Genomic DNA, 11575 nt, shown 5'->3' on the forward strand with positions numbered 1-11575 from the left:
TCTCTCTTGAGACTCGCTGTTTCCTCAGCACTACCGGCCCCTCCACCTATCTTCGTATCGTCAGCAAACTTAGCCACAAAGCCCCATCTATTCCATAATCCAAATCGTTGATGTACAATGTAAAAAGAAGCGGCCCCAACACGGACCCCTGTGGAACACCACTGGTAACCGGCAGCCAACGAGAATAGGATCCCTTTATTCCCTCTCTTTGTTTCCTGCCAATCAGTCAACACCCTATCCACGTCGGTAACTTTCCCGTAATTCCATGGGCTCATATCTTGTTAAGAAGCCTCATGTGTAGCACCTTGTCAAAGGCCTTCTGAAAATCCAAATATACAACATCCACTGCATCTCCCTTGTCTAGCCTACTTGTAATTTCCTCAAAAAATTGTAATAGGTTTGTCAGGCAGGATTTTCCTTTAAGGAACCCATGCTGAGTGCTGCCTATCTTGTCATATGCCTCCAGGTACTCTGTAACCTATTCTTTGACAATCGACTCCAACAACTTCCCAACCACCGATGTCAAGCTAACAGGTCTATAATTTCCTTTTTGCTTCCTTGCCCCCTTCTTAAATAGTGGAGTGACATTTGCAATCTTCCAGTCCTCCGGAACCATGCCAGAATTTATCGACTTTTGAAAGATCATCGCTAATGCCTCCGCAATCTCCACAGCTAAGTATGTGCGGAACAGCGGATGTGTTCAAGCTCACCTGTCAATCACACTTCCTTCCGCTCTTACAGTGAGCCGCTCCGTGACTATTGTGGTCTCGTACCGATGAGCGGCCCTCGCCTTATTGGAGAGAGTCTCATCACTCTGTTTCCATTATGGAACTCGTACTAATGGGCGGCTCTCGGTTGACTAAAGGAAGTAATACCTCTGCCTTCAAATCCATTCTCTCAAAGTGAACCATTTCGTACCTTTCGGGTTGAACTCCATCTGTAACTTCTCAGCGCTGCTCTGCGTCCTGTCACTGTCCTGTTGTAATCTGTGACAAACTTCTATATATCTGTAATTCCACTAAACTCCACATCATTGCAAATACAATAAACCACCCTTCCACCTCCTCAGCCAAATCATTCATAAAAACACAAAAAGCGGGTGTCTCAAACTGCTCACTGCAGGGTCTCAGAACAGATCTCTGCACGATTCCACTGGTCACCGACATCCAGGGAGAAAACGCTCCATCCACAACTACAGTCTGGCTTCTGTGGGCGTCAGTCCTGAATCCACCAGCCAGCTCTCCCTGGATACCAAGCCTCTGACGCTATGCACGGTCCTACCACGGTTAACCGTAGCAAATGCTTTATTAAAATCTATTTATACCGGATCAACTTTACTACTTTAACCAATGTGCTTTGTCACGTCCTCACAGAATTGAACTAGTCAGTGAGCCATGACCTGCCCCTTCCAAACCAGTCTGACTCTCCCAAATCTTGTTCTTCCAAACCTCGCAAATTCGGTTTCTAAGAATGTTCTCCAGTAATTTGCCCATGACTGAAGTAGGACTCACTAGGCTATAATTTACAAGGGTATCCTTATTCCGTTTCCTGAGCAAAGGGATCATATTTCCATTTCCGATCCCCTGATACTGCATGTGCGGCAGTGATGACGCAAAGATAATCGCCAAGGGCGCAGCATTCTCTCCCTCCGCTTCCCCCAGTAACCTGGGGTTTCTCGCAACTTCACAAGAGGACTTATCTCTCCGAATGATTCTCAGAAGTTCCTGAACATCCTTTGTTTTAACCTCGTCCTGTTGTCGCACATAAGCCCTGTTAACGCTTCCTCACGAACGCCAGGAACTCTCACTGGTGAAAATTAAAGTAAACTCCTCATTAAGGACTTGTCCCACCTCCACCAGCTCCAGCCGTATGTTTCATCTCTATCCCTGACCTGTCCTACTCTCACTCTAGTCATCCTCTTCTTCACATGCATCTAGAATGTCGTCGGGTTTTCCTTAATCCTCCTGTAACCTTTATATGAGGTTTCTTGTTCTCCTAATTCCATTCTTCAGTTCGTCCCTGGCTGCCTTGTAACTTTACAGCCGTGTCCGATCCTAGCTTTCTAAACCCGGGCATGAGGAAATCTGCAGATGCTGGAATTTCAAGCAACACACACAAAAATTGCTGGTGAACGCAGCAGACCAGGCAACATCTATAGGAAGAGGTCCTGACGAAGGGTCTCGGCCCGAAACGTCGACTGTACCTCTTCCTATAGATGCTGCCTGGCCTGCTGCATTCCCCGGCAATTTTTGTGTGTGTTTCTAAACCTGGTCAGCTTTTTCTCCCCCTGTTGATTAGATGATCTACATCTCTTGCCAAACTATCCACCTATCCTGCACCCTATGTAGGTGCTGCCTAAAACAACTTCTCATTTCCGTTATGCATTTTCCAGAGCACACCCTTTCCCTGTTTTAGCTCGGATATTCCAGCCTGATAGGATCATAATTACATTTAGCCAATTAATCTCTTTGGAGACTGACACGGGGATGTCGGGAGAGAGCACGACAGTGTGATTAGTTCAGGGACTGACATAGGTTCGTAGAGAGAGATCGCGGTGAAGTGAATCGTTTGGGGACTGACACGGGGGTGTGGGAAGAGAGCGGGGCAGAGGGATTAGTTTAAGGACTGACACAATGCTGTGGGGAATAAGCTGGGACTTAATGGGGCAGTGGGGTTAGTTTGGGGTGACACGAGGCAGGGGAGCCATAGCGAGATGTTGGCATTATTTTGGTACAGGCACGGGTCTCTAGGATTAGCGTGTGTCCCCGTTTACGAAAGGCGGGTGCCTGTGCAGAGTGACGTACACTAAAATACGATTTTTTTCTCTATTTTTCACAAGTGTTAGGTTTGTGTTGTTCCATAAATAGTTGAAATGACAAATCGAGCTCGCCCACCCCATCCCTCCAACCAGTAGCTCCCCCTACCGGCCGGACTCCGCATTCCCATGCTCTCACCCCACCCTTCCTTTGCCCTCCAGGCTACGGAATCACCGAGCCCAGGAGCACCGCCAAACCCACGAGTGCCGGGACCTCCATCCAGTAGCTCCCCCTACCGGCCCAACCCCGCATTCCCATGCTCTCACTCCACCCTTCCTTTGATCTCCAGGCTACGGAATCACCGAGCCCAGGAGCACCGCCAAACACACGAGTGCCGGGACCTCCATCCAGTAGCTCCCCCTACCGGCCGAACTCCGCATTCCCATGCTCTCACCCCACCCTTCCTTTGCCCTCCAGGCTACGGAATCACCGAGCGCAGGAGCACCGCCAAACACACGAGTGCCGGGACCTCCATCCAGTAGCTCCCCCTACCGGCCGAACTCCGCATTCCCATGCTCTCACCCCACCCTTCCTTTGCCCTCCAGGCTACGGAATCACCGAGCCCAGGAGCACCGCCAAACCCACGAGTGCCGGGACTTCTGATCACACACCTACCGGGCCGGCTCTCCCCCATGGATCACGGGGGTGAGGTAAATCTCCAACCTTCTCTCAGCTTCCCACAGCCTCTTCGGCCTCAGGACCTATCGACCCGAAACGCCTCGCAAGCGAGGCCCGTCTGCGCACACACTCGGGACGCTCCTGCGCCCTCAGCACCCTTATAGCCTGGGACAGAGGCAGGAGGTCGGGGGCGTTTTGTGTTCGGATGAGGGTCGGCACCGGCGAATCACCGTATTGAATAGGGAGTAGAAAGGAGCGAGAGGGTGGGTACTTCACGGTACAAGGACAGCGACACGGGCCGGATTCTCCCGACCCACTTCCAGTCCGGCCCGTCTCTAGGCTGCACTGCGCTCCGGCTACGACTCTAAATCCGACTGCAGACTGGAGAGAGGGCTGCCTGTATCCCGTCCGCGTCCTACCCGGGGCACTCCACCTCTCGCCAGCAGGCAGGCACCGTCCCGTTCGGGAAGGACAAGGGGCGCCGAGGAGGGCAGGGAGGGCGGTTTCTGCGGTTGGCCGGAGAGAAGGAGAGAGTGAAGGATAGGTCGGAGGAGGGGATGCAGGTGGGGGTGTTCGGGAGAGAAAGAGTGGCGGGTCGCGAAATGGAGATCGCGAAAAGGGGTGGAGAGTGTGATCAATGTGACAGGGAGGGAGTGGTCAGACCGAGACGGAAAGGGCTGGATGGATGTTGTAGAGTGATTTTGCAATGGAAGCTGTAAAATCCTAAAATGGCGTGCTGGTATGAAAACCCTCTAATGACTCACGGTACATAAGCCTTTTCTTTGACTCACAATGCCCTATCTTCCCTCATCCCAGTCTCTCACTCAGCCCCCAGTCTCTCTATCGCCCTCCTCCAGTCTCTTGCTCTGCCGGCTCTTTCTAACATCTAGTCTCTCGCCTCACCTCCACCGGGCTTTCTCCTAGTCTCTATCATCTCCCAGTCAGTCACCTGCGTCTCTCTCCAGACCTGAGGTCTCTCTCCAACTGTCTCAACAACCCCCGACAAATCACTCCCTCCGGCCTCCCTCTCGTGTTCTATCGATATTCTCTCTCCCCGTCTCACCCCTCTCTCCAGTCCGCCTTTCCTACGCGCGTCTCTCTCTCTCTCTTTCTTCTCTCCCCCTCCCACCACATTTTTCCTCTGGCTGCCTCTACCGTCCCACCATCCGTCGCTTTTGACATCTGATCTCTCTCCTTCCAGTGCCTTTCCCACCCCAATTTCCTTCCACACTCCGATCTTTCGAACCATCTGTCCTGCAGGTCTCTCTCCTCAGCCCGATCTCTGTCCCCGTTCAAGTCCACCGTCTCTCTCCCCTGCTCTTTCTCTCAATCCACAGTCTCTCTCTGCGTCTCACTCTCCCTCCCTACTTTCACTCTCCTCAGCATCCCGGACCCTCTGTCCCCCAAATTCCTTCTTTCTCCCAGTCTTCTCGTTGAGTCTCCACCTCTCTCTCTCTCTCGCTGTTCTCTGTACGTTCACCCGCTCCCGTTTCTTCCTGCAGTGCCCCCCGTCTCTTTCGCCTCCAGCTCTCTCTCTCCTTCCACATCTTATCTTCCCTGACCCTTTGTGTCCCTCGTTTTTCTCTCACGCCTTCTGCCCTGGCTCTGTCGCTCCCCAGTGTCGCTCCCCTCGTCTCTCCCGTTCCGCGTTCTCTTTCCCCAAGGCTCTTCCTGCCCAGTTTGTCTGAATCCGCAGTCATTCCCTCAACCCCTCAGTCTCTCTCTCTCTCACCCCCCAGTCTCTGTCTCTCTCACTCCTCAGTCTCTCTCTCTCTCACCCCCAGTCTCTGTCTCTCTCACTCCTCAGTCTCTCTCTCTCTCTCATCCCTCAGTCTCTCTCTCTCTCTCTCACCCCCCAGTCTCTGTCTCTCTCACTCCTCAGTCTCTCTCTCTCTCACCCCTCAGTCTCTCTCTCTCACCCCTCAGTCTCTCTCTCTCTCTCACCCCTCAGTCTCTCCCCCCTCTCTCTCTCTCTCTCTCTCTGTCTGACCCCTCAGTCTCTCTCTCTCTCACCCCCCAGTCTCTCTCTCTCTCACTCCTCAGTCTCTCTCTCTCTCACCCCTCAGTCTGTCTCTCTCGCTCTCTCACCCCAGGATCTCTCACGCCACTAGCACTCCTATGTCGTCTTTCTCCTCCAATCTCCTTCTCCCCAGACTATGTCTCCCCATAATTTCTCTCTCCGCAGGCTCTCTCCCCGCTGTCTTATCTCCTAGTATTTCACGTCCCCCACTCTCTCTCTACTTTCTACCTCACTCTGCCTACTCTCTCGCTCTCTCTCTCCCTCTCTCTCTCTCTCTCTCTCTCTCTCTCTCTCTCTCTCTCTCTCTCACACACACACACACACACACACACACACACACACACACACATCTCGCTCTCTCTCAGCATCTCCCGGAACCCACAATGTCTATCATCCGACTCTATCTATCCCCTCAGCCTTCCTCGGCTAGTCTCTCTCTCTACCCACTCTCTCTACCCGGTCTCCCGCTCTCCCCATCTCTCTATCCACCAGACCAACTCTCCCTACTCTCTCTCTACGTCACTCTCCCTCTAGCCAGCTCTACCCAGTCTTTCTTACTTCCCCGTCTTTCTCTCTCTCCCACAGTTTCTCTCGCATCCTATTCTCCCTCTGCCTATCTCGACCGTCTCTCTCCCCCGCTTTCTCTCCCCATTTACCTCATCGTTCTTCTGTCCCCCAGACTATAACCTCCAGTGTGTCTCCCCATCCGTCTTTCTCTGAACCCTAGGTTCTTCGCCATCTCACCAGTCTCTTTTTCGCACAGTCACTTCTACCGGCTCTCTCTTTCCAGCACATTCTCTCTCTTTCTCGCTCATTCTCAACCCCTACCTATTCCCACCCATCTCTCTGTCCTCCAGACTCTCTATACTCCATTCTCTTTCTCCCCTCAATTTCCATCCCAGGTTTCAACCTCTCTTGCTTCTCTCTCTGTCTCGGTCTCTCTCCTCATCCTGGTCTCTCATCAACCCAAGTTCCATCCCCACTCCGAACTCTCTTCTCAAGCCAAATCTTTATCCACACCTAACATCTCTACCCACCCCAATCTCTTTGCTCACCATGGCCACTATCTGCATTTAAGGTCCCTCTTAATCTCCTCATGCTCTCCCCCACACACCCCCCCACTCCCCAACATACTCTCTCTCGTCGCCACATCCAGCCCCGGTCTCACTCTCTTCAGCACTCCAGTCACCCAGTCAGTCTCTTCCTGATGTTCTCCGTCCTCAGTCTCTCCCGCTTTCCAGCCCCTCTCTCCCGCTGCTCCCAGACACTCTCTACCTGGCCACTCCGTCTCTCCTACACTCTCCCTCCGTGACGTATCCTCTCCCAGTGTCTCTCTCGCGTCCGACTCTCTCTCCTCGTCTCTCTCCCTTCGGCTTTCGCAATCTCCTTTCCCACAAGCATCTCCACCCCCTTCGTCAAACTCTTTCCAAAGTCTCTCTGTCGCCCGTGTCTGTTCTGCCAGGCTCTCTCATATCCCCCACTATGTCTGCGTAGGTCTCTCTCTCACCGCAGACTCCTTTTCGTCTCCGAATCTGTCCATCCCTCCGTTGCTCTCTCCATAGTCCTAGTCGCTCTCTCTCCCTCGTCTCACCGACTCGTCGGCTCCGCTCCCCAGTCTCTGTCGCTCTCTGCGCGCCATTTGCTGCTCTGCTGACATGCCTGCCAGCAGCTCCTTCCAGTTTACTTTGGCCAACTCCTCTCTCATACCACTGTAATTTCCCTTACTCCATTGAAATTCTGCTACATCAGACTTTTCTTTCCACTATGTAATTTCAAGTTGAACTCAATCATATTGGGTCCGGAATATATACATATATATTTGTCTCGTTGTGCTTTGTAAATGCGAGGACTGGGCCTCAAAGCCACGGATTCGCCTGGTCGGAGTCGGTCGTCTAGGTGACAGTCCACAGATGATATCGGTGGACTGGGGAGTCCGATGTTAAACTGCATCTATCCTGCGTCGCTGTGTGTTTTACTGATATTCTATGTGGGTTTGGGACTCTCATTACGTGATAATGATCTTCTGTGTGCTTACTGTGAGTGAGTGTTGGTAACGTGGGCTCGCACCTTGACCCCGTGGCAAAGTTGTCTCGTTTGGCTGTATTCATGAGTATTCATATGTGGATAAATGACAATTAGACTTAAATTGAACTGAATTGAATTGAGAAGTCTGTGAGGGATCAAAGGATCTCGCAACAGTTTAGTTCAATCTGATTACTTACACAGGCAGAACCAAGAGGCAAACATCATTCACCAAAGTCTTGCTTTAAAAGACAAACTCATAAAGGATGCTATACTATAAATGCAATCCTCATTCAGTTTGAGAGCCCGATATGATATGATGACATTGATATGATGACAGATCCATTATTTCATATTCATATTCATACTAACCGTCCCGATAGAATGTCACAAGACAAACAAACAAACAAATAACAACTTCCTTAATGGATCCATTCCAAACATACACAACATTCTGAAATCCAGAAGTGAAATCAGCAGAACTATGCTGACTTAAAGGGGAAAGTTCATAGACTATGGCATGAACAGCGTATAAATTGTACCGACAGTAATATCTACAAAGTCACTGCACAATAGTAACGGCAGCATTTATGCAAATGTCCAAAACCACCAGTACTAACCCCCACTAGAATAGTCGGAAAGCTTTTACCAATTGAGAAGTCTTTAAAAGTTATTATCATTTTTTTGTTACCCACCCCTCCCCGCCAGGCACCCTGGGAAATGAGGAAGAAACGTTCTTTTCTCACAAAGTAATTCCGGTCATCTTTAGAAATAGACTTTTTGCAGATGATAATTGGACCTAGTGCAGGCATTCCCTGGGCAGGTGCACACATCGGGAAATTGATACAAACTACTCATTTGATACAGATAAGCACGAATCTTGAAGGTTAAATATCTGTAAATGTGAGCGTAGTCTGCTTGTAGCGTGTTGAGGGACGTGCCGATCCGATGTCGGATGCACACAGTTAAATCTCACCGCGGTGTTGTCTACTGACTGCAAGCACGGAGCAGTCCCGAGCTGATCCTCGGTGCGCTCAGTGTGAATTGCGCCCGGACTCCTTGTGACGGCAGTATTTCCGCTCGGTGCTCCGTTTCCTCACCGTCAACGACAAGCAACGGATATGCCGATCGCTTGATCAGTGAGGAGGGCGAGATTTTTTTATCGATCGACATGTGGCGGTAACGGCAGCGGAAATATAGTTAAAAATACAAATTAAAGGTAGTTTGAGTTTAATAATTGGTAGGAGGTGGAAGTCGCAGGCTGCAGTTGCCGAAGTGTCTGTTCCGGATCCGGGTTTCGCTCGATCTCTCAACAACTCTCGCAGCTGCCGCGCTCTCCGCTGACCGCCAGTTCCGTAGTGTCAAGACGAAAAAAAGAACTGCGAGCTTAGATGTTTTGTTTATTAACTAGTTGAATAATTGACGTGAGCGGATATTTCACTGCGCTGATGAACTGCTCTCTGAACTTGGACTGAGTTACCCCATAAATAAAAGTGTTTGTGCAGCAACTTAATATCATCAGTATGTATCCAGAATGTTGAAATATATATTCCGAATCGTTGTAACTATTCTGATCCAATCCAGCAATGGTGTAATAAAGGAATTCGGCAACTTTTACTGACCACAGGGTGATGAAGCTTCCGGAGACGGTGAGAAGTAAGATCACAGACCTCCTCCTGCTCTCCATCTCCGGGTCACTGCGGTTCTCCTCCTTGCTCTGACCCCTCAGCCCCTTACGGACGCGACTAGTCACTAAAATGTGTCTGACTGTCAGAGTGTTGAACAGGAGTATTAACACGAACGGGAGCAATGGCGCTGGAACGGTAGAAAGCCAGCTATATCCCACCCACCTGCGATCCGTATAATAACTCGATTTACGAATGCAGCCCCAGGGTATATTATCAATTACTTTCATTGGTCGATACATAAAGAAGTAGGGCACATTTTTAAAACAGAAAAGAACGCCGGTTGTTGTCAAAACTACAGCCGCAGTTTTCCCGGTGCAATATTTTGCTTTCAGCTTCTGGCAACAGATGGCGACAAACCGATCAAACGTAAAGGTGATGGTGAACCAGACAGAACAGTCAGTGGCTGCCCTTAAGGGGACATAGTTCACACTGCATACGGCGGTGATGTCCAGAAACGTCCCGAGCAAGTAATCGTTAAAGACCCGCCCCAATATAACCTGAAAGATGATGGTCAGTAGATCCGCCGTTGCCATGGCCACCAGGTAGCGAGTGGTGCAGGTGGAGAGGCCGTACTTTCCCCGGGACAGGATCACAATCGCCACTAAATTCACTGGAGAAACAGCAGAAATAATGAGCGAATTACTATCCCGCCGCCACACGGGTCTCAGCGCAAGAGAAGTGCATAAAAATTGAGAACAATCAAAGTTTGGAGACAACGCATTTCTGGAGTTTAACAGGTGTAAAGTGGGACTCGTAGATGCCTCTTACAGTTACATGCTGGGTGAATGGTAACAGTACTCGGTCCAGGAAGAGGAGCAGGGTTTGGGAAGGAGGCATTGTCAACGAATCGGGGAATATTCTCTGGTTTGGAGAAATCATTACAAATCTCCAACCATCAAGTTTTTGACATCTATGAAGCTTGGATACATCGGAAATTTCTGATCGACGATGTTTGCTACGTTTCTGTCACATACATTCTGGAATCGGCCCATGCAGCGAAGCCCCGCTCCCTCCACCTCTGTCTCCCATTCACATGTCTTCTCCACCTCCCCAACTCCCGTTTGCCATCCGCGAACAGCGACCTCTGTCGCTTCGCTTCTTTAAAATTCTGCAACTACGCTTGACTGCGGTCGATTGCAATCAGGAAGTTCTAATTCCCGATTTGAAATGGTTTTCATGTATTTTGAACGCTAGTGCTTAAACCATCCAGTTTCCATAGGAAAGCCAATGTATATTTTTCAAGATATTCGCTGTTTGAGGCGTTGCTCCAAAATTACTGTAGCATTATTTTAAATGCTGTGAAGCTTATCGTTCCAGAGCGGAGTATCGTATGTACCTTATCCCGTCCGACTCCAACAGACACTGCTGGGTTGGCTCTTAACTCTCTCTTCACTACACGTATCGTGGGGCATGGAAACAAACCCTGGTGCACTAAAGCGCAAACAGACCCTTGTTTGAACTTTGGAATCTCACGATGGTTCGGAGTCTAACTCACAAGTGATGTCTACCGTTCTCCGCTGAATCTCGCCGGCGACCCGCTTCCGCGATCCCGTCCAACTTGAAGCAAGTTTTTGAAAACACAGCGCAATACGATAAATCTGAATGTGAAGCATGTAACGCTATTGATTCAGAATATCACCATGTAGCCCGTAAAGATGCCGAGCGCGCTGGATTATCGGAGTTTACTTTGACAGAGGCTTTGCATTGATAAATCACAACTGTCGGTCATGGATCTGCAAAATGGATCTATCCATTCTATCATCCGCTCTACAGCCGTTTCAACTGCCGGTTTATTTTCAGTCGAGGTCACGGATTGAACACAGAGTTCGTTACAATGTCCGCATCGCACTCACTGATACACCGGCATCACAACGCTGTCGGTAACTGAACGAGTCCAAAGACCGCTCACACAGGACAGCAAATGTTAGTTCGCCTCTGTTCTTACCGGGAACACCAATAACTGCAATGATCAAGAAGTATATCTTTCTCACACGGAAAAATGTTTCAAGCATATTGTGTGACATTCAACCTGTCTTCCAGCTGCCCCGGATCTCGCTGAAGGAAACTCTGAGCTGATGAATCTCCACGCTCATTCATTTATACTCGCTCCGGCACACTGAATATTCAATATTACACAAGGCTGACGTGTCTTCCAACAGCTGGGATAAAAATAATCATGATGTCATTCAAGTAAATTCCCAAATGTGATGAGGTATGGATAGCTTGACACGGAATTGCAAAATCTCTAAAACGATTCATAGTCGGTGAATGTTGTTGCGAAAAACGCTCAGACTCACCTCTCAGATTCATGATTGTTATTGTTGATCGTGTCATTCCTTGTCTCCATGGACACGGACATCAGAGACCAATGTTGTATTGTCATTGGCTGTCTGTTTCACCCTGAGAATTGT

The 11575-nt window shown here is 49.8% G+C and overlaps 1 protein-coding gene across 1 annotated transcript; it reads right to left on the reverse strand.

The window, feature by feature from the left end:
- Window positions 1-8863: 8863 nt before the first annotated feature.
- Window positions 8864-11176, reverse strand: LOC134341948 (probable G-protein coupled receptor 139). Its single transcript, XM_063039902.1, has 2 exons — window positions 11110-11176; window positions 8864-9774 (listed from the first exon to the last, which is right to left on the reverse strand). The coding sequence occupies exons 1-2, from the start codon at window positions 11174-11176 to the stop codon at window positions 8864-8866; spliced, it is 978 nt and encodes a 325-aa protein (XP_062895972.1).
- Window positions 11177-11575: the final 399 nt, after the last annotated feature.

This window comes from Mobula hypostoma, unplaced genomic scaffold (genome assembly GCF_963921235.1).
Source record: "Mobula hypostoma unplaced genomic scaffold, sMobHyp1.1 scaffold_42, whole genome shotgun sequence".
Classification (NCBI taxonomy): Eukaryota; Metazoa; Chordata; class Chondrichthyes; order Myliobatiformes; family Myliobatidae; genus Mobula; species Mobula hypostoma.